The sequence below is a fragment of the Grampus griseus genome, assembly GCF_964374135.1.
Source record: "Grampus griseus genome assembly, chromosome: 1".
In the NCBI taxonomy this organism is placed as follows: domain Eukaryota; kingdom Metazoa; phylum Chordata; class Mammalia; order Artiodactyla; family Delphinidae; genus Grampus; species Grampus griseus.
Window position 1 is genome coordinate 73,012,260 of NC_139017.1, and position 23,680 is coordinate 73,035,939.

The following is a 23,680-nucleotide window of genomic DNA, read 5'->3' on the forward strand; positions in this document are numbered from 1 at the left end:
GAACAGTGACTTTATTCGGAAAGCCAGCAGACCGAGAAGACGGCGGGTTAACTTCCCAAAGCACCACCTTCTCCGAATTAGAATTCAGGATTCTTTTATACTAAGGGGGAGGGAGTAAAGTCCTGGTTCCAGGATGTGTTAATTTCTCTCTTCTTGAAGCCATTCCCAGGTGGGCCTGGTCAGGATGTTTTCTGTGAGCTAATCAAAGGTATTTTAGCTTAATTATCTTTTCCTGGAAGGCAGGGTTCCCAGAGATGGGCCATTATGTATAATCTAAGCTTATAGGCAACATCCCTTTAGTGGTTAACTTGTAATAGAATAGTTTCTTCCCTATTATAGTAACAATAATTTCTTAATATCACCTAATAACTAGTCCATAATCAAATTTCCCTAACTGTCTCAAAAGTGTCTTTTTACTCTTTTTTTTTCAGTCGTAACAAGGTCCATACGCTAGGCTACATTTGGTTATGTCTTAAGGATCTAATTGAGGCAAGCCCTGCCCCCACTCCGCCTCTCTCATATATCATTGAGTTGTTGAAGAGACTGTTTAAAATTTCCAGTAGAAGTACTGTATTCTGGATCTGTTTGAGTTCTTTGGTTATTATATATGTTCCTCTGTAAATGGATATTGGCCCTAGAGGCTTGGTTAGCTTCAGGCTCCACTTTTAAGAAAGAAAACCTTATAGGCAGTGCTGTGTGCTGCATACTGCATCTCTTCAGGAGGCAAGCAATGCCTTGTGGTTCCACTTTTAGTGATTCTAAGATTGAGTGGTGGTGGGACTTCCCTGGTGGTGAAGTGGTTGGGAATCCGCCTGCCAGTGTAGGGAACACAGGTTTGAGCCCTGGTCCGGGAAGATCCCACATGCTGCGGAGCAACTAAGCCCGTGCACCACAACTACTGAGCCTGCGCTCTAGAGCCTGTGAGCCACAACGACTGAGCCAGCATGCCACAACTACTGAAGCCCATGTGCCTGGAGCCCATGCTCTGCAATGAGAGAAGCCACCGCAACGAGAAGCACGTGCACTGCTACGAGGAGGGGCCCCTGCTCGCCGCAGCTGGAGAGAGCCCACACACAGCAGCGGAGACCCAACGCAGCCAAGAATGAATGAATGAATAAATAAATAAATAAATAAGATTGAGTGGTGGCTTCAGGTGGTGACAACCTGATCGCTCCCTTGTAAAACTCCCCATCAGCCTTTCATCTGATAGTTTTATTCATTGATGATAATTTCCTGCCTCAATTTCATTAGGGGTTGCAAAATGGTAATTTTCCAGTTCTATAATTCCTTTCTCACTCATTAACTGGAGTTCTTTTGTAAAGAACTTTTCCTCATCAACTAGGACAATTTGGTAACCCTGAAATACAATTCATGCAGGAAAGGAGGGGCAAACGCTTAGTTCTTTCCTTTAATTGCCAGTATTCAGAGTAAGGAGTTGGTGTCCTACCCCACATGTTTCTCTCCCCCTCTAGCCCTTTATCCTCCTAGCTCCTTTTAGTATCACTCTGAATGGCTACATTTTGTATGTTCAATGTTTCAAGGGCCTCCATTAATCTTTTTGACAGTTCAGATTGCCCTATCTTAGGCAATGGGAGCTTGGTGTCCTTTTGCTGTTACCGCATTTCTTGATATCTTTGCTTTCCAGCACAAGATGCCCCAATGCTCATCCTGAGTATTTCCTGCCGACCTGGAACCAACCTTTCCTCCAAGGACCTGGGTGCTGGGAGATCTCACTGTTGTCAAACTGTCCGTTGCTTCTAGGCTTTTTCAGTGACATTATAAGATTTTTACTTCACTTATTTTTTTTTATACTTATATCTTCTTTTCTCTTGCTCTGGAAACAATGACTCCTAACGTTTATTATTATACAATATGCCACAGTTTCAAATAATACCAATTCTACTAACATGTACACTACCAAATGAAATGTAACATATCTTTATATCTTTATTTGTCCTTAGGGAAAAACTAACTCTTGCAATATTCTCCCTGTATAAAAAAGTAGACAAACTGTACTTCATCAAAATGTAAAATCTTTGTGTTTCAAAGGACACTATCAAGGAAGCAAAAAAACAAACCACAGAATGAGAGAAAATATTTGCAAATCTTATATGAGATAGGGAATTTGAGTCCAGTACATTATAAAAACAAAACAAAAAACAAAACAAAACCCTCTCACAACTCAACAGTAAAAAGGCAAATAGCACGATTAAAAAACAAGGAAATAATTTGGAAAGACATTTCTCCAAAGAAAATATTCAAATGGCCAATAAGCACATGAAAAGATGTTCAACATTATTAGCCATCAGGGAAATGCAAATCAAAACCACAACAAGATACCATATCACACCCACCGTGACTGCTACAGTCAAAAGACAATAAAAAGTGTTAGTGAAGATGTAGAAGGACTTCCCTGGTGGTCCAGTGAGTGGGACTCCGCGCTCCCAACGCAGGGGGCCCGGGTTCCATCCCTGGTCGGGGAACTGGATCCCACATGCATGCTGCAACTGAGAGTCCGCATGCCACAACTGAGACCCGGCACAGCCAAAATATATAAGTAAATAAATATTTTTTTTTTTAATGTAGAAAAATTGGAACCCTCATACATTGCTGGTGGGAATGTAAAATTGTGCAGCCACTGTGGAAAATAGTTTGGTAGTTCCTCTCCAAGTCAAACACAGAGTTTCTATAAAACCCAGCAATTCCATTTCTAGGTATACACACAAAAGAATTGAAAATATTTTGTCCAAAAACTTGTACACAAATGTTTACAGCAGTACTGTTCAAATAGCCAAAAAGTGGAAACAGCCCAAATTCCATCAGCTAATGAACAGATAAACAAACTGTGGTATATACCTCCAAGAGAATATTATTAGGCCATAAGAAGCAAAGAAGTACTGATACACGCCACAACGGGGATGAACCTACCTCGAAAATATTACGCTAAGTGAAAGCCACTAGTACACAAAAGGTCACATATATGACTCCGTTTATATGAAATGTTCCGAATAGACAAATCCATAGAGACAGAATGCAGACTGGTGGTTGCCAGAAACTGGGTGACGGAGGAATGCTAATGGGTAGGGATTTCTTCGGGGGTTATGAAAATGTTCTAAATTAGATAGTGGCTATGTTCTATGAATACAACTTTACTCTTTAAAAGGGTGAATTTTATGGCACTTGCATTATAGCTCAATTAAAAAAAAAAAAGTTTCCGCATTTGTTCCCTAGAGGCCCAAAGAGAACTTCAGTTACCTTGACCCTGCCCCTCCGTTCTTCTCTTAATTTTACCGGGAGCTCGGGGCGGCGGCAGTGCGCAGGCGTCTTTCTGCGTCGGAAGGCGCGTAGGGGCTTCGCCCCGCCCATGCAGGATGACTCCTCCCATTCCCCGGCTTGCCCCGCCTCCCTCGTGCGCGGGGACGTGGGCTGCGGCGAGTCAGCCGGCGCCAATCCCTGCTTGCGGCCCAGCTTAGGTTTCCGCAAGTGTGCTTAGCCGCCACCTGGAGCCTGCCAGCGCGTGGGCGCTCGGGAATGAGCAGGACTAGGGGCGCGTTACTGCCTTTCCCCACATAATCGGTTCAGGCAGCACCCCGTCCTGGGAGCTTTCTGCCAAGCCCTACAGGGAGCGGTCACCAAGCATCGCCGGGGGGCTCCTCCTGACACTCCCTGTCCCTGCGCGCGGGGAAAACTGCAGCCCGGCTGCGGGGTAGGGATGAGGCCCTAGAACAGGCGTGGGCAGTCTGTCAAGGGCCACACGGTAAATAGTTTATGCTTTTCAGGCCATATGGTCTCTGTCACAACTACTCAACTCTGTTTCTGTAGTACAGAAGCAGCCATAGACAGTATGTATAGGAATGCCCGTGGCCTGTTCCAATAGAACTACTCATGGACTCTGAAGTCTGAATCCCATACATGTCATGAAATAGTCTTCTTTTGATTTCTTCAGCCATGTAAAAATATAAAAACTATTCTTAGCCACGGGCTGTAAAAAGACAGCGTGGTTTGCCTACGTCAGTGCCTTTTTACACTGGTAAAATACAGTGCCCGGTATTTGTCAAGGACACGTGGCCTAAGTAGCCCGGGGAATCCACAGACGCAAAGCTGAGACCATTGCCTTGGTCTGAGGATGGGGTGAGACAGTTCTCTGATTCCACCACCCTCCCACTCCAGCGTCCAAAGTCTCAGGGACAAGACTCCTCAGAAAGGGAACTCACCACCTGAGGACCAACCTATTTGATCTTGGCAAATTTCTCATAATTCCATTTTATTTATTTCACTGGATTTTTTTTGGGTGGGGTAGGAAAACAATTCTTTTAAAGTGCATTTTACTTTATTTTTAATTGTGGTAAACGGAAAACCTAATTCTTTCGGATCCAGACTGTGTGTTCTTGCAGCTCTCAATTTCTAGCACTAGTTATATAGCCTCTGTGACAAAGCTGGTTCAAAGAGCTACGACTCTGGAGGGCAGCGTGCCAGGCCCAGCCACCTGGATCGGCCTATTGGAACAGAAGCCCCTCCTCTCACTGTCCTTGCTAAAGTGCAGCTGCACAAAAGCAGACATCAAACAGGGACAGCTGACATATTACACTCAGTATTTGTGTGTTTGCAGAGGGAGACGTGGGGACAGGACTTAGGCCAGCGCTTTTCAGCAGAAATATAACGTGGCTGATATGTAATTCTGCATTTTCTAGTAGCCAAATTTATAAAAGTATATTCATCTTAATATATTTTATTTAACCCAATACGTCCAAAATAGTATTTCAACATGTAAGCAATATAAACAATTATTAATGAAATATTTTTTCTTTTATTTTTTTGGCTGAGTGGCTTGCGGGAACTTAGTTCCCCAACCAGGGATTGAACCCAGGCCACAGCAGTGAAAGCGCAAATCCTAACCACTAGACCACCAGGGAACTCCCTGATGATTAACTTTTTTTTTTTTGCAGACGCGCAGGCCCAGCGGCCATAGCTCACGGGCCCAGCCGCTCCGCAGCATGTGGGATCCTCCCGGACCAGGGCATGAACCCGCATCCCCTGCATCGGCAGGCAGACTCTCAACCAATGCGCCACCAGGGAAGCCCCTGACTAACTTTTTTGACGCCTCATTTAGGGGCCAAGGACAGGACTTTTCCCTTTTGATTCCCCCATCCCTCTGCCACCACGTGCATACGTGCACTCTGAGCCCTGCTCCAAGACGGGCCTCAGTCAAAGTCTCCCCAGAACCTGAGGGGCCCCACCCTGGGCTGCTATTTCTGGGAATATAGAACTAAGAGTGGGTAAAATCGGGAACGTTTGAGGTGGGGGCCTGAGTGGCCGCACCCTTATCAAAGCCAGCCAGTGAGGGGAGAGGGAGGTTCCTTTAACCCAAAATCAAACCTCTGTTTGTCCCGGTTGAGACCCTTCCCCAGGCCCCAACCACACGTGAGTCTGTGGAGATGTTTTGGCTGTCCACAGGGGTAGCATTTGTGCCTCTGTCCACTTCGGCCATTTGAACCAATCCCTTGGGTCCTCTGGCTCCCCAGAGAGAGCAGTGGGGGCCCTGCACTCAGGGAGTGAAACTGGGACAGGATATCCACAAGCACAGACAGACATCAGTCATCAGGGGTTTTCCAAGGACAAGGATCACACGGGGTCACCTGAGAGGAAAAACACTGAGGTCCAGACACTGAGCTCAGGCCACATGGTCAGGGCAGGAGCGCCTGTGGCTCCGGGCGGGTGAAAATGTCTGCGGGAAAAGCAGTTCCACAGACAGACAGGGAAGCGAATACTGTAGATGAGAAAGACAGAACCAGATGGGCTCTGGCCACATTTATTACAAAATAAAGATTACAAACCTGGTATAGAAGAGATCCCTGACGGCGGCTGATACACCTGCAATAACCCCACCCCACAAAGTCCCTCCCTCAGGCACACTGGTGTGGAGGCTCTCAGATGCGAAGGTCCCCGGCCAGGAGGGCACTGTACCGGGCAGGTGTGAGGGGCAGGTAGGCGCCCCCAGCCTGGTCCAGAATGTAGAGGGGGTCGGACAGTACGCTTGGGTCAAAGCCCTCCTTTGCCATCCGAACCTTCTGCTGCTTGAAGGTCTCTGTGGTGGCCAGTGACTCCTGGAGGGGGAGGGGTCAAAGGGGGCTGAAGGAAGGGGTATTCTGCCCCAGTGGCTCAGGGAAATCGCCTGAGTTTCGTTAAGGGGCAGGTCTGGGGGAAGGGGGGGATGAGGTCAGGGTTTAGGGGAGGGGGTGACAGGGAAGAGAAGGGGCCAGGCCTGGAGGATGGAGGGGGTGAAAAGCATGTGTCTGGGAAGGAACTGTTCTTTCTCTTCACAGAATGTATTACGTGGGGGTCCCTTTGTGGGGTTTGGGAGCCACTGACTGCTGCAGATATACGGGGTGAGGTAAAGGGTCAGGGCAGGAGTGGCTGGTTACCTGAAGCCTTAGGAATCGAGGCCGGGCATAAGGTGGCAAGTTCTCGGAAACACGGACGTAGAGCTGCACAAGGTCCAAAGAGTGGGGGGGACGCAGAACCAGGGCTGCCATCCCAGCCCTGCCTTCGTGCCCTGGTGGGCGTGGGGGGCAGGGTCAGCCGTGGTAGCTGACCACCACGAGGCCTCATGCTCCCTGCGCCCAAGGAATACCACTTCAGGGTGGTGGGCCGGGTCCCCGCCGCCCCATGGCTGGGCACCTGGCACAGTGACTCCGTAGACGTTCACCTCCTGAAGAAAATCCAGGGCCTCCAAGGCCTCAGCCACCTCGGTTGTGGCCACATTCTCCCCCTTCCACCTGCCAGAGAGCAGAAATTGGAAACTGGGAGTCAGGGGTCAGGGCCTAATGAGATTGGTGGGGAGAGAAAGAGGTCAGGGATGAGGGCGAGGTGCCAGAAGGTCTTGGGGAAGACGTGTTTAGGAGGCTGGAGATGAGAGCTTAGGTGAGAAGCTGGGTTGGGGCAGAGGGAGTGGAGGTTTAGAGGGTTTGGGTCACAGAGATGGGATGCCCAGGAGAGAAATCAGAGAGTTAGGGGCAGATACCTGAAGGTGTCTCCAGTACGATCGTGGAAGCGAAGAAAGCCTTGGTCGTCGCAGACCAACAGGTCCCCAGTGTTGAAGAAAACATCCCCAGGCTGGAAGACATCCTTGAGCAGCTTTCCCCGGGCCAGCTCTGGCCCCCCAGCATAGCCCAGGAAGGGTGACTGCTGGTTCACGGGGGCCACCAGCAGCCCTGGCTCACCTGGTAGAGTCACTGGGGTCAGGGGGCCGCCGCCCACCACACTCTCCAAGTCCAATCCTCCTCTGCCAGCCAGCTCCACCACCCCTACCCACCCCGCCTGGACACAAACCTGGAGATGTGGCCACACAGAGCCCCTGGGTGTTCCGAATCGGCTCCCCTGTGGTGACATCATAGCGAATCAAAGAGAAGGGGAAGACATGCTGGGGGAAGGGAGACCCAGGCACTGGGTCATTTCAGTTGCACGAGCCCCCTCCCCAGCAGCCCCCCGACGTTCCACAGGTTCTCCAGTTTCCTCCTGTAACTCACCTTGTAAAGCCAGGAGGCGCGCCCCACAGCACCCCGCTGTCCTGTGTAGTTGAAAGTGGCCACATTGCCCTCTGTCAGTCCATACGTCTCCAGCACCTGCAGGGGCCCGAAGCGCCTCACAAAGCGCTCCCAGGTGTCTGGTCGCAGCCCGCTGCCCACCACCAGCCGGACCTTATGTCCATGTTCTGCCTTGCTCTGAGACAAGTGGGGGGAGGGGCAGGAGCTTCAACACCAAGATGCCAGCTCCCCCAGGTGCAGCCCTGTCTCCCACTCTCCTTGCACCACTTCCACCGTGACCTCCTTGAGGTGCCCTAAGCACCAGAATCCTACCAGCCCAGGCTCCTTACCCTCCCTTTCCATTTTCTTCTTGCTTCCTCTCCCTCCAACTCCCAGACAACCGTTTCAGTGTCCCCTGCCAACTGCCCATCTCCCTGCCTTCGTGGCTCTGCCCAGGATCTGTGCCCACGCACCGGGGGCTGGTTCACAAGGTATCGGCATAATTCCCCGATGTACTGGAACACCGTCACCCCGTGCTGCTGGCAGTCCTCCCAGAACTGACCAGCTGAGAACTTGGACTTCAGCACCACTGTGGCCCCTGCCAGAATCAGAGAGGGTGAGGAGGAAGGAAGGAGGTGAGGTTAAGAGCTGGGGGGTGGGGGGTCACGTGAGGAGTCCTGACCCCCTCCTTCTCAGGCATCAGCCGTCACTGTACTGTAGTTCCCCGGAAAGGCCTGGCTGTGACATTCACACTTTCCAAAGGCCAAGTTGGCCCTCATCCTTTCCCACCGTTAATGCCCTCACCCTACTTCCCATCCCCAAGCAGTCCATCGTCTGAACCCTGCCCCCAAGCCACAACCCTCTTCTCCATTTGCCTCTTCCTGGGCTGACAGTCACAGCCCTCCCCTCCCCTGGCGCCTGGAGTTCTGTGAACTGCATGGCCGCCCTAGTTGCTCAGCCTGTAGGTCTATGCAGGTGACGCTTCTGCATTGAACCAGGAGCTCCTGGAGAGGAGGCCCTGCCTCCTTCCTCTGGATTCTCTACCCTGAAGGACTGAGGAAGCATCCCCAGGTGAGCACACCACAGTAGGTACTTAATAAATGTTTGCTGGCATAAACATCTGCCGGAGGGCTGAATGGGGGGTTGGGGTGGGGGAGACTGACCAATGCCCAAGCACCCCACGATGCCCAACAGGGAGCCAGACATGTGGTAGAGTGGGAGGGCAAGGTAGATCACATCCTCCTGGTGGGCGCCGCACAGCTGGTAGAATCCTTGGCATTGCAGGACCTTCAGATGACTGATCCGAGCAGCCTTGGGGAGGCCTGGGGGGAGCGGGAGATCAGGGGAAGGGTCTGAGCTCCAAGCCTTGTCTCCCGCTTTGGCCCTGTTGGGTTTCCCACAGAAAGTGGCAGAGGCAAGGCTGAAACTAAGAAGGCAGGCCAGGTCGTCCTAGAAATGTGGTAAGTTCGGAGAGGTGGGGAAATGAAGAGGGGTGGGAGGGTTGGCGAGACAGAAAATATGGCCGCTGGGATCAGCCTCCTCTCTGGGGGCTTTGGAGAAGTGGACTACGAGCTGAGGAGGTCACAGTTCCTATTCCCAGGCCCCTGCCTTCCTTGTCTTCAGTTTCTTGGAGGTAAATATCGTGTCCAGCCCTCACCTGTGGTGCCAGAGGTGAAGATATACAGGCACGTGTCCATTATGTTCTGGGGGGCAGACAGGTACCCGGGCACTGGCCCATCCACTTCAGCGGAGGCCTCAGCCAGAAAATCGGTGATTCCAGCAGGATGGGTTTCAGAGCCTGCAGCCCACAGGTGGAGCCCCATGGCTCTCAGGGCTGGCAGGTCAGGCTCCAGGGACTCCAGGAACTCTGGATGGGGCGGGAAAGCATAGCTCCACAGCTCTACCGCTACCCAGAAGCCTTCCCCACACTTTACTCCATTTGTTCCCCCACCCCCACCTCGCAGAGCTCCCGAGTGAGGCTGAAGAGTACGGTACGGACGCGCCATCATGGGTCTGGGACCTGGAGCCCAAGTCTTCGGAAATCCTTGGGAAACCAGTGACCCAGCTTTATCCCTTCGCGAACCCAGAGACCCGTCTCCTCACCCTTTCCGAACCCCTGGCCTCCTTCCCAGCCCACTCCTTCTTTGCGCCCCTCCGACACGCCCCTTTCTGTGGCTGGCCCCGCCCCCGTCGGTCGAGCGCTCCAGCCTTACCTGGCGCCAGCACGAGCGCGCGAGCGCCGCAGCTGCGGAGACAGTGCAGTAGGGGACCCCGGCGCAGAGCGGTGGGCACAAAGGCCACACGCAGGCCGGCCTTGGCCAGCCCGAACCAGAGCCACAGGAACTCTGGGCAGGCGGGGAGCAACAGCGCCACGATGGCCCCAGGTGCCAGAGGGGCCGCGCCATCCCCTTCCCGCACGGGCCGCGCAGCTCCGCTTCCGGCCGCCGAGTCGCGTACGCCGTGCACCGCCCGCTCTCCTTCCCCGGCGCCCCCCGCGCCGCTGTCGCCGCCGCCGGGCCCCCCGTCCCAGCCTCGCGCGCGCAAGAAGGCGCGCGCAGCCCGGTTGCTCTGGCGCTCGGCCTCCGCGTAGCTAAAGCGTTGCGCGCCGTGAATGAGAAAGGTGTGCGCGGGGCGCTGCCGGGCCAGCTGCGCGAGGCGCCAGGCCAGGCTGCAGCCCCCCTCTGGACCTTCCGGGTCTGCGGCAGCCGCGGCCAGGGCGCGCGCTCGAAGGGCCCGTTTGCAGCGTAGGGCGCGCACCGAGAAGGCCAAGTCTGCCGCGAGCCAGCGCAACTGCGGCCATAGGCGCAGCTTCAGCAGCAGCAGCGGCAGCAGCAGCAGGGGTAGCAGCAGGAGGGCGGCCATCGTGCCCGCTTCCTCGACTCGGCCCCGTCTGGCCCCAGCCGCTCGCAGACTGCCCAGATACTCTCTTCTGAAAACCTGGGGCCGCTGGTTCTAGTGCTTAGACCTCTCCTTCCCGGGAGCGCGCGCGCTGGCACACGCCTCTTCCCACCCAGCCCCCCACCTCCCTCCCCACGGGCGGAGAGCAGAGGCCCGGGAGGAGTACCAGTGGGGGGCGGCCCCGCACGCCCGGCCCTCCCCACAGCTACGCTCCGCCCTAGGCGCGCTCCCTCCCGGACGACTCGCAGCCCGCACCCTACCAGGTCCTGGGCGGTGCTCACGCCTTCTCTTAATCCCAGGATCGGGGCCGTTTTAGGTTTTCTCCTGAAGGGAGGTCTAGACATCTGGCTGGACTTTGGACCCCCGGCCAGAGAGCCAGGGCACTAGGATCCAAGTCCATCTTTCCCTTTCTTCCCGTTTTCACCCGTGACAGGAGGGTGGCACTGCTCTCCCAAAAGAGACTGAAGAACTCGGCCCCTTGCCCACATGGTGCTCCAAGTCCCCGCACGAAAGCCGGAGCTATGCCCTCCCTCCAGCCGCCAGGAGCAGCAGCAACGCCAGCGGGGTGGGAGCCGAGAGTGAAGTAGGGGAAAGGTGGAGGCCCAGACAGCCAGATTTCTGGAGGGGCCACGGCGGAAGCCCCTCCCCTTGGGCAAAGGTACAATAACTGGGGCCAGCCAGCTAATGCTTTCCATCCTAGTTTTAATTGCGGCAGAGAAAACTGGGGAACGAGCGAGGAAGGAAAAAAGGCCTCCGGGAGTTGAAACGTTCAAAGGAAGGAGTAGCAGCTTTGAGGGAAGGGAGAACCTGGATTCTGTAAAAGACAAATTTGCAGGCTGAACAGGAGGAGCTGTCTGCAGTCGGCCCAACTTCACTCCTCTCTCCTCAGCCTGCCCCTCACAACCTCCCAGGACAGCAGGGGAACAAAAGCATAGCCAAGGAGCTCTTTTCTGCTGGTACACATGGATGGGCAAGTGGCCAGACTGTGGAAGAGAGTTCTTTTTCCCAGGTATCTGAACTCTCTCCCTCACCCCCAAGCATTTAATCCTCCAGTAGTTGGTAAGCACAGAGTATGACAAATACCGGCTTTTGGAAGCCTCTGGTTTCTTGAGAGATGGGTAAAGACAAACAGCCTTTTGGGAGGTGGTGCCAGCATCAGTTTCTGCCTGGCCAGGTCAGCGCCTGGCCTGCACAGCCAGTGGCAGCCAGGATGGGGGCAGAGAAGCAAAAAGGTTGGGGCAGTAAAGCCAAGCCTTCTGCTCCAGACATAGAAGGAGGTGGGCAGGAAGAGAGAAGGGGAAGCTGTGAAGGGGGGGGGTGCCCATTAAATCAAGACCACCTGTACGGGCACAGGGTAAGTGGGGGCAGCAACTCCGGCACAAAAGAGGTTCTGGCTTGTTTTATTGTCATTTAAAAACAACTTTTAAAATGCGATTATCTCTGCCAAAAAAAAGAAAGAAAACAAAGACAGAACCAAGGAAATGTGACCATTTGACAGTTCTGTGGAACATGTCTCTGGGACTCCCTGGGCTCTGGCCCGACTTGAGGTGCCAGCTTCAGGCCAGCACAAGCCTCCAGGTGGGGCTGTGGCCTCCCTCTCAGGTTCCTTCCCAAACACTTGTGGCATCTGGCCCATGGAGAGGAAAAGGCGACTTGACCATGTCACAGATTAAATGCCCACTTCATACTGGCGTATGGAGGGCAACTATATAATGCCTGTTCAGAGCAAATCAAGACCTGAAGGGGGAAGTTGGAAGGGGCACCCACACAGTTTTCACTCTCATCCTAGCCTCTCTGGCCAGCTGCCCCTCTGCCATTTCTCTTCTCTACTGAAACACTTTTGGGGGAAGCTGGGGGAGGGGGCAGGAGGCTGAAGACTTCCACCACAGTCCAGGTTTTGTACAGCCTCTGGTTTCAGTGGGAACCCCAGTATCAGTGGGAGCAGCAGTGTGATGCGGCTGGAGGCCCCAGAGAGGAGGGAGGAGGGACTGGGGGGCTGCACGGCAGCTTCTCAGGCTGCGCTGAAGGAGGCAGCTCGTCCTTCTCCCAGGGTGAGCTCTGGGATGGGGACAGGGTGTTGCCCCTACGATCTCCCCAGCCCCTATTAACCTCTGATTCACCAAGGAGGGGAGGGCAGTCCAACTGGGGGTGGAATGGGGAACACAGGGCCTCAGTCACTGTCAGACCCCACTGCAGAGGACCCCTTCCGTTTCCGCTTGGTGGGCTTTGGTTTTGTGTCTTCTTCCTCCTGGAAGAGATGGAGGGGAGGGAATCACTAGCCTGGGCAGCGGCTGGCCCCAACTCTACCTGCACCCCAACTCTCCTTTTCCTCCTGTGCATGGCTTGCACGGCCAGGGGTCTCACCGAGGCACTGCTGGAGCCTGACTCTTCCTCAGCATTGGGGGGCTGTGTGGCATTCTTTCGACTTCGGGGGCTGGACAGAGCTGCTTTTCGCCGGCTCTTGGGTGGCTTGGTGGAAGAGTCCTCGTATTCCTCGGCCAGGGAGAAGAGATCGCTGAACCTAAGGGAGAGAACAGGCTCTCAGAGGGTGGGGGTCCTGGCCCCATGGCCATCCTCCCATCCTTTTCTCTGACCCCATGCCAGGGTCTCCATTTGTTCTCAACTCCATGGTCTTGCTGGTCACTAAGTTTGTGTCCCCAGCAGGCCACCCTCACCCAGGCCTTCTCCCACTACTTCCCAAGGCCCAAAGTGCAAGGAGCCTCACTTCATCTTGTGGGCTTCGTCACAGCTCGCCTGGACGTGCTGCAGAGCCTGCAGAATTGGGGTCTGGCTGAAAACTAGAGGGAGGGAGAACAGGGAGGGAGGAACAGTGAGGTGTCTGAGAGCTGCCCCACCCGGATCCACGGATGGTGTGAGCCAGGGCAGTGCCATGCGCTCGGAGAGGGCAGAAAGCATACAGTTCTGCTTGGTGTTGGTCAGGTTGAGACGCAGGTTGTCCAAGTGCTCTAGGATCTGCTCCAGAGTCAGCTGGGCCAGCTTGCTGCTGGAACTCCTCAGGCTGCAGGGAGGTCACAAGAGCCAGAGTCTGAGCTTGGGGTGACGGCTCCAGGAGAATGAGACACCCTCCCCCACTGAGGTCCCTCCTTAAGGCAGAGGCAGCCCATATGGAGAAGGGGATAGGAGGGCTGGGAGGGCCCGGCAGGGTAAGGGAGGTGTGCCTGGAACAGGGACCAAAGACAGGGCACTAGGAAAGGAGGGGAAGGGGCCACAGTGGTCCTGCACGCCAGGTAGCTTCACACCACTAGATGTCGCCCACAAGCCAGGCAGGGACCGAACTGCACGGCCCTGGTGCCGGCCTGTGGACAGCGGGCAGCCCTGGCATGGAGGGTCCCACCTCTGCCTCTTGCGCGGAAGGCTGTTGTTCTTGATGAGCAGGGACTTGATGTGCTCAGCCAGCAGCTCGTCGTGCTTCATGCACCAGTGCCTCAGGATGCTGGTGGTGAACTGGTCGTCGGGGTGGCAGGGCCGGCTCAGCACCATCTTCACCATCTCCTCGCTGGGCCTGGGGGCGAGGGGAGCGGGGCGCCCTGCTCACACAGCTGGCCACAGGAGCCCCTGGAGCTCTCCCACTGGCTTTTTCCCCAGACCTCGGCCTCCCCATCCCTGCACCACCCCCAACTTGCGGCAGCTTCCTACTCTCACATCCCTCTCCTCCTTCTCTTTGGGCCAAGGAATGCCTGGTTTCATCCTCTGCGGAAGCCAGGAGACGAGAAGTGAGACTCTTCAGCTTCTGTGACAGTAGAAGGTGCGTGTGTGCGCGTGCATGTGTCGGCAGGGAGGCCCACTAAGTCTCCCGCACTTTGCCCAGGACAGTCAGGAAGTGGGCCAGGCAGGTAGGAGGACAAGTGTGTGGTGTGTGCGTGCTCCCCAACCCCTGCCCCACTGGGTGGGTGGGCCACCCTGGTGTCTAGCCCGAGGAAGGTACAGGGGAGGTGGCGGGAAGCCACAGCCCACACGCAGCCCTCCAACCTTCTCGCCTCCTTTAGGAAACGCTGGACCGTGTCTACTCTCCCAGCCAGGAGAAGAGAAAAGGTGGAAGGAAGGCAAGAAGGTAGGAAGGAAAAGATATACAGCTGTGGCCCCATTTATCTGGGGCTTCTGGAAAAGTGCCTGTGATGGAGGGAGGGGCCTCTGCCTTCTCGCCCTCTCTGCCCCACCCCTGGCAGGGAGCACGGGGGTCCAGCTGGCCCTGCTTTCCGCAGGTTGAGCGAGGGGATGGTGTCTGACCCCCCTACTCTGACCCTTCCTCCTCTTGGATTAGCCGCGTGGTGGCCTCAGGAGCACGGGGGAGGGGAGCAGGAGCCACCGGGGATTAGAACTGCTGTGGCAGCAGGAAACGGGGATGTCCGGCCCCCACCTCTGAGGGCAGCTCCTGGTGGGCAGGGGGGTAAAGTCGAGAGGAAGCCCAGATCCCAAGGGAGCTGCTTATTTGTAAATCACTTTGGGGGAAGGGTAGAATAAGCAGATGTCAACAATAGGAAAAAACACGGCCAGAGGAGCAGGACAGGAGCCCTTTATATGGCAGCATCTCTTGGTATGTTGAGATTGAGGACTAAAGAGCCCCCGAGGGTGGAACTCACTTCTCTCTTCGGAGCTGAAGCAGTAGGCAGGACAGGGCCTCTGGGTGCTCTGTGGGGGAGGGGAGAGGCTGTTCAGAGGAATGCAAAATTCCAGGAAGAAATCCTGGCACCTCTCCCATCCCCCAACCAACAGCCACTGCAAAGAGCAAAGATAATCAGCAAGAAACCAGGAAGAGCAGGCCCCTAACCCACTCCTCCAAAATCCCGAGCCCCCTGAGCCCCAGTCTAGCACCTGGCTCAGAGAAGGCCTGCAGGATACACCTAAAGGGCAGAAGCGACTGACAGGGAGCCTGCCTTTTCGCACTTGGCACTTTGGCGGGAAGGGGGACAGTGGATCTGGGCTCATCTAGAAAGGAGCTCAGAGGCCTAAGCCTTGCAGCAGCTGGACTGGGAGTGCCCTCTCCCTGCCGTGTTCCACACCCACAACCCGACTCACCTTTGTACTTGAGGTGCTGCAGGATGGGGATTATGGTCTCCAGGGGGATGTTGTGGGCCAGGAAGAGCTGCCAGGCACAGTACTGCTCAAAGGTTTCCCAGTCCAGGCTCTGGACTGAGGAGACAGAGAAGAGATAACCTCATTCATATTCTCAATCTCCCTCTCTCTCTCTCTCTCTCTCTCTTTCTCTCTCTCTCTCTCTCTCACATACACACACACACAGGGCTAATCCACTATCAGCACCCCTGGCAGGGATGGTATAGGGGTGGAGACAGTGATCCTAAGACTACAGAAACTTTCCCTTTCACACAAAGCATAGTTCCAAAGCCTTCTCATACAGCTTCTGTAGTCCCATCAGCCTTGAGGCTGGAGGACCAAGGGACTTTCACAGAGCAAAAAACAGATCCAGACAGACATTGCCTGAGGCCACACGGCAGGGTGGAATGACATTCTATCTCATTCTCGGCCCCGGAACCAGCTTTCCTGTTACTAGAAAATACACAGGGCTGCCACCCCTCTCTCTTCTCCCTGGGCACCTCAGGGCTTTGCTCACTTACTGAGTATATTGAGGACTGAGTCTTTTCGAAACATGACCAGGTTCCCCATCATCACATGGCAGACCAGCTCCTGGAGCTAAGGGGGAGAAGAGGAAGAAGGCAGAACCCATTTGGTTCTAAAAGAGGCCAGGAAGCTAGTATGGAAGCAGAAGCAGGAGGGCTCATTCAGGGAAAAAACCAGAGGAAGTGAAAACCTAGTCTTAAAGGAATGGGGAGGAAATGGCACATGACGGATGCCAGGGGCTTTGAAGGATGAAGGGGACTGGCAAAGGAGCAACTGGCTTCAGTGGTAAACACAGGCCTATTCGGAGCAAAAATAGTTAAGAAAAACTACCCCTTGTGTCCTGATGGCGGAGGGAGAACAGGCAGCTTCTCTACTTGGATGTAGTCTGGGCCTCTGAGCCATCCCAGCCTGTGCTGAGGGAAGGGCCGTGGGGGGCGGGATTACAGGTGCGGGTAGGAAAAAAGCAAAGGAGGAAGGGCTCTTGAGTGCTACGCTTCCCCATCTATGAATGGGGCAAATGAGCAGAGAGAAGGAGCAGAAACGGGACCCCAGCTGAGGCCTGAGAAGGGACACAGGCCAAGCTACAGCCTCGTAGGGACCTATGCATGATAGAAAGGTCAAATAGAGATGGTCTGACCATTTTCATTCTGAGCCAAGGGGAAGACAGACTGAGAGCTTAAAAACACAATCCCCTCGGCTTCCCGGAAGAACGGGAGTGCCCCCAAAATGTGGACAATAAGGGGAACTCCAAGCAGGACTGGCATGGCCCCCGCTCGCCTCCCAGGGGCTCCGCTTTTCTTCCCAGCCCCCAGGGCCTAAGGTGCACAGAGCTGCAGCCAGGAGCAGGGTGCCTGAGAACACAGGCTCCCTGTCTGCAGGCTGAGGGGGAGGCAGAACCCCGTTTCCCCAGGCCTCTCGGGTTGACAGCTCTATGTTCACCTGTGCTGAGTCAATAACAGCCACAATCATGTTCAGCAGCTCCCCACTCCGCAAGGTCTCATCTGGAAACTGGAGGAAAAAGAGGGAAAGTAGGGCATAAGTCCAAAATGCACGCCTCAGCTTTCACCTCATAATTCATCGCCTCTCCCTACCACATGCTCAGGGGATGCTGGGCTAGCCAGACATGGGGTCCTAATATAAATCCCTAAACAAAGATCCAAGAGTTATGAAGCTGGGAATTTAATCCTTAAAGAACCCAAGTTTTTAAATCTGTGTGTGCACACAGTGTGTGTGTGTGTGTGTACGTGCCATGTGTAAGGAAAGGAATGAGGAGCCATCTAGAGACAAAGCTAGAGCTGAAAGGGACTGGACATGGTGGTTAGTTAGCTCCCTGTGGAGTGGTGACAGAATTAGCATTTGCATCTCTGGCAGCAAAGAAATCCAGTCTATACTAACTCTTGCCAAAGACGAGAAGGTGTAGAGAGTGTATATATTTGGGGAGTGTGCAGGGTATGGGGTAGGCAGGGTCCCTTCTGGAGAGGCCAGTTCACCAGGGAGGGAGCTGGGCATCTGCATCCCTCCTCCCTCCAGTTTTTGGCTGACATCACTCTTCCTCCTGTTATGCCCTGATTTCCCTGTTCCTGGTAACTTTCATCAAGTGGAGGAAGAGCTGATACCTCCTCCTATGTCCCAGTTCCTAGAGGAGACTCTTAGTGAACCAGGGAAATTAAAGGTGAGTCTCCACTACAGAGGCCCCGGTCTTTGAGAACCATTAGAGAGATTGGAGGGTGAGCCATCAGACGGCAAGAGGGCTTTGGATACGTGAACACGGATCTGGTCGGGGGCCCTGTCCTGGGTCCAGAGGATGGGGCCAAAGCACAGGAGACAAGTGTATAGGCCCAGACCCCAACTCACACAACAAGAATTCTGGGGGTTTTAGAGATTTTTCTAGTTGATAAAGAGAGGCAGAAGGAGGGGACGGCTGTGGTGTGGGAGCAAAGGGCCTACCGAGGCCAGCAGGGATGGGGAGAGGAGGGTCAGGGTCGTGTGCCATGAGATAATGCAGTCTCCCGTGAGCCCGCCGGCACTGCTGCCCCATCCCCGTGGATACAGATAGAGGTGCTGACCTCTGTGTAGATGGAGGGTGTGAGGTGGCACAGCAGTCGCACGTCGTCCTCCTGGCAGGCCTTCATGTCCATCATTAAGCAGGTGTGCAGGTCGCCCAGCTGGGTGGCCTGGGCAAATGACTCGTACAGGTTCATCTTCCCTGCGGCGGCTTTGCTGCAAGACCAGTTGGGCCTCAACCAGCAGCCTGACCCCAGCCCACAGTCTCAAACATCTCCTAAGTAGACCCTCACTCTAGAATCCCTTTGCTGCCCAAGATGCCCTGGGCTAATCTCTCTCATGGCCTCCCCACTGCCTCCCCCCCAAGGACTTGGTGACTTATGGGAATTAGGAGACACTCTTCTTTCTCCCCATCTTTCCCCAGTGTTCCAGACAGGGCTCAAACCACAATTAGTGAAGAAGCTACTATCTGGTGACAGTAAAGAACAAGAGAGAGAGAGGGCTCAGGTCAGGTTAGAGAAAGCTTTCTCTCCTGCTCTTTGGGCTGTGAGCAATGAGGGCAATAACACATAGAGACCCCGAGACTCCTACCTCACACGATATACAAAAAACTTAACTCAAAATGGGTCACAGGCCTAAATGTAAGAACTGAAACTACACAACTCTTAGAAAAACACATAGGAGTAAAGCACAAGTGACAAAAGAAAAAATAAAGTGGACTTGATCAACATTTAAAACTTTTCTGTTTCAAAGGATACCATCAAGAAACTGAACAGACAACCCACGGAATGGGAGAAAATATTTGCGAACCATACATCTGATAAGGGACATGTATCCAGAATGTTTGAAGAACTCTTAAAAATCCACAAGAAAAAGACAAATACCCAATTAAAAAATAGAGATTCGAACAGAAATTTTTCCAAAGAAAATATGCAAATGGCCAATAAGCGCATGAAAAGATACTCAACATCATTAGCCATCAGGGAAATGCAAATCAAAACAATGATGAGATACCACTTCATACCCATTAGGCTGGCTATAGTCAAAAGCCAACAAGTGTTGGGGTGCATGTGGAGAAATCAGAACGCTCACACTCTGCTGGTGGGAACATAAAATGGTCGCATCACTTTGGAAAACAGTTTGGCAGTTTCTCACAAATTTAAAAAGTTACCATTGGACTCAAAAATTCTATATACTCAGGAAAATTGAAGACATCTGTCCATGCAAAAAGCTGTACATGAATGTTCACAGCAGCTCTATTCACAACAGACAAAAAAGTGGAAACAACCCAAATGTCCGTCAACAAGTGAATGGGTAAATAAATTGTGGTATATCCATACAGTGGATTATTTAGCCATAAGAAGGAATGAAGTACGGATACACACTACCAACAGGGATAAACCTTGAAAACGTTAGGCTAGGTGAAAAAAGCCAGTCATGAAAAATCAAACACTGTATGATTCCATTTATATGAACTATCCAGAATAAGTAAATCTATAGAAACAGAAAAGCAGATCAGTGTTGCATGGGCTGGGTGAAAGGGAGAATGGGAAAGTGACTGCTAATGGGTGTGGGGTTTCTTCTTGCGGTGATGACAACGTTCTAAATTAGACAGTAGTAACAGTTGTGCATCTTTGTCAATATACTAAAAACCACTGAATTATACACGTTAAAGCTGTTATTAACACACACACACAGAAGGCCCTGGTGATGACAGCAAAGGGGGCGGGGACTCAGGTATGGTAGGACAGAGGCTCTCCAGGATGCTTCCCAGCACCTTCTTAAACGTGGGGACCACACCCACCTGGCCCTTAGGTAGTAAAGCAGGTGGTAGCCAATCTTGGGCTGCTTCTGATACAGCTCAGAGAGAAGGTCCAGAAGCAGAGAGAAGCTGCTGTTGTCTTCCTGCATCTGGCATAGGTTCCTGGAGTGGGAGATGGGAGTACAGAGGACAGCTTTACCTGGGGGAGACTCTCCTATGGCACTTCAGGGGCCATGGCTGTCTGTGCCCACTGCATACCCCTCCTCCTGGAGAGGGAGCCCCATTACCCCAGGACAGAAGCATAAGTGTGCTGATAGGGAGGATGGATGGCAGAGCAGCATCTCCTACAGCTGGACCTAAACATGAGGTAGAGAGGCTTACCTAAATATTAGGTAGAGAGGCTTCCCCACAGATTCCTCCAGGGACCTACAAGAGAAGGGTGATATATGAGAGTCCATGTGAGGGGAGGAAGGGTGGCTTGCAGGCAGATATTATGGACAACCAGCTTGAGGCTAGATGCCAGCCTGCTCCTTTCCTAACCAACGTTAAACTTCCCACTGCCCCGGAGGCTTGCTTACAGAGAAATCAGGTTCCTAACACTGAGCCAAAATCTAGTTGTTGTCATTGCAAGTGAGATTCTTGCCCTTCAGGGCGGTTCCAGGCAAGGGTCCAATCCCACCTGAAGCAGCAAAGGCTGGGGCTGCTGGGTGCAGCAGCAGGAGCAGGACGCACAGGAGGGGTGCTAGGGCACTGCCCCAGTACGCTCGCTGTTTGGCAGGCAAAAAATAAATCCTCGTTTAAATGAATCAGTATGTGTGAGAATAAAAACAAGTGAAGAGATGATTTTTCCCAAGTCCTCAGCAAGGTGCCTCTAGGACTTGGGTCATCCTTCTAGCTCCCTGAGGCCGAGGGGTGGGGGTGGGGTGGGGGAGTAGTCAGGAAAGATGAGCCTTACTCCTCAGTGATCTCCTCGGGCAGCACCTCCCCTCGAAAGTGGCCCTTGAAGAGCTCCTGTAGGCAGGAAGCGAGGACAGACAGCTGCTCCGAGTCAAAGTCTTCCTGGGTGGTAAGACAAGGAGGGACTATCACCACCCAGGCCCAAGCCTCACTGCCCCCACTACCCAGAGCCTCTGAACTCATCGGCTTCTCCCTCCAGGATCAGCCGGCCCCTCCCCCATCCGAGGGGGACCCATCTAGAGTAGGGGAAGGAGGCAGTCAGATGCCTGCGGGGCTTTAAGCTGGGCAGGCTGGGCTGCTTCCTCCCTTAGGGGGTGGGTTCCTCCTCACCTCCAGGACCTGGTCCACGATTTCCTGCATGACCTCACACTGGGCCTCTGTATCACTGCAGTGCAGAAGGGAGAGGAAATCTCAGGGACGTAAATGATAGCAGAGGGCAGGACACACACCCAGAACAGCGTGCTCAAGCACACTCCCGTGCACAGAGAAAACAAAGGAGCTCTGTGGGAATCAGGCTGTGGCTGAGGAGGCCTCAGGGCAGAATCTGCTGCTCTCTGGGCAGAGGCCAAAGACACGGGAAATCCCCATAGTCCTGCGCTTCAGGTCTCAGAGGCTCTTCTACTCAGAACCTTGGAGTGAGAGCCTGGGATGCTGGGGAACATGGCTGCCCCCTCCCAGCCCACACCCTCCAACCCAAACTGCAGAAGGCATCTCCCATGCAGCTTCAACCACCTCTCCACACACCCCCACCACATCCCCTCCAAACCCACCACTCTGCCACCCCACTAAGCTCCAGGTAGAAGCCCAGGGCTGGACCTCCGGAGTTTGAGAGCAGGGCGGGCACCCACCTCCCCTTCTGAAGCTGGAGCACTTTGTCCCTCAGGGACTCATCCAGCTGGTCAAGGTAAGGGGTGATATCGACTGGCTCTTCCACCACTGTCTCCTTGATTGGGTGGAAGCGAAACTCTCTCTTCTTTCCTGAAGAGAGTGATTTAGGAAAGAATTCACTTGGCCCAGACACGAGAAGCAGAGACAGCCCCCTGAACAGTCTGGCCCTCCTGACATGCGCCTTGTGTGCACCGTTCACTCAGAGCTGTGAGTGCCTGAAGCACTTCCCTGAGCGTGTGCGTGTTCTAGCCTCAGGAAGCAAGAGAGGGCAGGGACCACTTCTCCTTTTTACCCTCCTGCTTCAGTGCCAAGTGCAGGGTTCTGCACCTTGGAGTCTCATCCAGGAATTCTGTTAACAAAACTAACTCAGAGGCAAAGATGACAGAGAGACTGCAGAGAGGCTGCTCCTGCCAACCAGTCCTCTCGGGATTGACACAAGCCTGAACTACCTCTGCTGCCAGCCTCACCTTTGCTGTTGAGATCCTCCTCATCATCACTAAAGGCTGCCTCTGCGTTGTCATAGCAACTCTCATCCTTGTCTGACATGTGGTTGTCCATCTCCATGGAAACTGGCTCCTCAATTTTGACTTGGGAGTAAAGAAAGACAAGGCATTATTTGATGGCCTCCTCTGTCCCATGCTCCTGGGAAAGGGAGACTAAAGGACAAGTGGGAGGAAAAGGAGTTCAGGACCTAAATGGAATATGAATTCTGGAAGGACAGGCATCTTGTCCTTAACCCTCCAGGGCTTTTGGTGGGGATTTTGCTAGGAATGAGAGCAGCACAGAACCTGCCTCCTCTATGCTCAGCTGAGGATCAGCGAGTAGATAAGACCAGGTACAGTCCCAAGTGCTCTTTAATTTAAAACTAAGTTGGGAAGCTCTGCTTGGCTTAAGCCCTTACCCCAAAACAGAAAAGGAAGGGTGTGTGTGTGTGTGTGTGTGTGCGTGCGTGTGCGTGTGCGCGAGCGCGTGCGTGTGTGTCTGGAACTGGAAGCAAGATTTGAGACCCAATATGACAGCCTCTCATCAGAGGCCAGGACCTGGGGCTGAGAAGAGAGAAGAGATGGGCAAAGCTTAAGTGAGATAAACACACATTCCATGAAGCCCTTCTACCTACTGAGGAGAGGTTAGTAAGAGAAAAAAATTGGAGTTAAGAGAGCAAGAGAACTTAGTGAAAAGCAGATAAGATTAGATGGAGAGGGAGAACCAAGGAAGATGACACAAAAATGAATAAAAGAAAAAACTAGGGAAAGAAAAATTGAATGGGACAGTGTCACAGGGTAGAGCACTACACAGGGATGACATCCTAAACAAGGGCTCTAGTCTGAGCACCCTGGATGTCTCCATCCCTCTTTTGAAACAGGTGATGGAATGGATGGGTCTGTACCTTCCACAGGTGGGCTGGGAGAACTGCAGAACTCAGGAAACTTCTCCCTCAGCATGGCCCGCAGCTCCTTATCCAATTTAGGGTTGTCAAATAGGGGAGCCAAATGCCTAATGGGGAACATGAATGAAGGTCAATATCAGAGCGCCTCACTTCTAACGCAACATGGAGTTAAGCAAATAGGTTTAAGCCCAACTGGGACAATTGGGCCATACTCAGATCCTTAGGAAGGGTCACCAGGGCACAGGGAAGGCATTTGGTGCCCTCTGCAAGAGAGAAATTCCTCTAAGAGTCAAGAGGACATATGCCTAGCAGTCTGCGGTGGAGCCAGTACTTTTTATACCTCTTGAGGGAAAGGGTCAGCAGTGGTACGGCAGTATCTGGATGTGCCCGACCTAGTGAAAAATGAGACAACAACCCATTTCCCTGCCCCACAGACACATAAAGTCCTTACGCCAGGACCCGTTTCTCCACAATGTGATTGAGTGAGGAAAAGACACCCTGCCGCACATGGCCCTCCAATGGTGGATAGAAGTTGGGAATGATCTGGAAGGGAAGAAGAGGAGGAGCGAATGAGCACAGGACTTTCCATCCAGAGTGTTCTGCTGAACTAGATCTAAAAAGCTGCTTTGGTTTTAATCAGGAGACACTGGGAAGTATGGCTGC

The 23,680-nt window shown here is 53.4% G+C and overlaps 2 protein-coding genes and 1 long non-coding RNA gene across 5 annotated transcripts in view; 1 reads left to right on the top strand and 2 right to left on the bottom strand.

Moving 5' to 3' along the window:
- Positions 1-5,772: 5,772 nt before the first annotated feature.
- SLC27A3 (solute carrier family 27 member 3) lies at positions 5,773-10,524 on the bottom strand. Its single transcript, XM_082648388.1, has 10 exons — positions 9,737-10,524; positions 9,181-9,390; positions 8,687-8,845; positions 7,997-8,121; positions 7,527-7,721; positions 7,330-7,420; positions 7,022-7,220; positions 6,679-6,776; positions 6,423-6,553; positions 5,773-6,104 (listed from the first exon to the last, which is right to left on the bottom strand). Exons 1-10 carry the CDS (start codon positions 10,383-10,385, stop codon positions 5,928-5,930), a joined length of 2,034 nt encoding a protein of 677 aa, XP_082504514.1. The 5' UTR covers positions 10,386-10,524; the 3' UTR covers positions 5,773-5,927.
- Positions 8,035-19,493, top strand: LOC309818610. 2 transcript variants are annotated; one of them, XR_014296364.1, is made up of 4 exons: positions 8,035-8,594; positions 14,114-14,187; positions 14,429-14,493; positions 18,777-19,493. It is a non-coding gene; the product is annotated as an uncharacterized lncRNA (long non-coding RNA). The 2 variants fall into 2 exon arrangements; XR_014296365.1 differs by lacking the exon at positions 8,035-8,594 and adding an exon at positions 9,788-9,907.
- Positions 11,806-23,680, bottom strand: part of INTS3 (integrator complex subunit 3) — a 38,986-nt gene continuing 27,111 nt past the window's right edge. Inside the window, exons 13-30 of one of the 2 annotated variants that reach the window (XM_082648381.1) lie at positions 23,469-23,560; positions 23,018-23,124; positions 22,098-22,217; positions 21,591-21,720; positions 21,073-21,127; positions 20,741-20,844; positions 20,167-20,211; positions 19,828-19,947; positions 18,086-18,239; positions 16,959-17,027; positions 16,016-16,091; positions 15,459-15,572; positions 15,023-15,071; positions 13,777-13,944; positions 13,340-13,440; positions 13,147-13,219; positions 12,786-12,942; positions 11,806-12,669 (exon numbers count right to left, since the gene is read on the bottom strand). In XM_082648381.1, the coding sequence (XP_082504507.1) occupies positions 12,592-12,669; positions 12,786-12,942; positions 13,147-13,219; positions 13,340-13,440; positions 13,777-13,944; positions 15,023-15,071; positions 15,459-15,572; positions 16,016-16,091; positions 16,959-17,027; positions 18,086-18,239; positions 19,828-19,947; positions 20,167-20,211; positions 20,741-20,844; positions 21,073-21,127; positions 21,591-21,720; positions 22,098-22,217; positions 23,018-23,124; positions 23,469-23,560 (1,812 nt within the window). In that variant the 3' untranslated portion in view covers positions 11,806-12,591. Of the gene's footprint in view, positions 12,670-12,785; positions 12,943-13,146; positions 13,441-13,776; positions 13,945-15,022; positions 15,072-15,458; positions 15,573-16,015; positions 16,092-16,958; positions 17,028-18,085; positions 18,240-19,827; positions 19,948-20,166; positions 20,212-20,740; positions 20,845-21,072; positions 21,128-21,590; positions 21,721-22,097; positions 22,218-23,017; positions 23,125-23,468; positions 23,561-23,680 lie in introns of both variants that reach the window. The other variant, XM_082648380.1, reaches the window with a different exon arrangement.

Excerpts from the sequence above, each read along its gene's own strand:
- SLC27A3 (XM_082648388.1), bottom strand. The coding sequence starts at position 10,385 with ATGGCCGCCCTCCTGCTGCTACCCCTGCTGCTGCTGCCGCTGCTGCTG. Across the intron at positions 8,122-8,686 it reads CGTGGGGTGCTTGGGCATTG|GGGCCACAGTGGTGCTGAAG; the intron begins GTCAGTCTCCCC and ends TGATTCTGGCAG. Across the intron at positions 7,421-7,526 it reads GCGCCTCCTGGCTTTACAAG|CATGTCTTCCCCTTCTCTTT; the intron begins GTGAGTTACAGG and ends CCCTTCCCCCAG.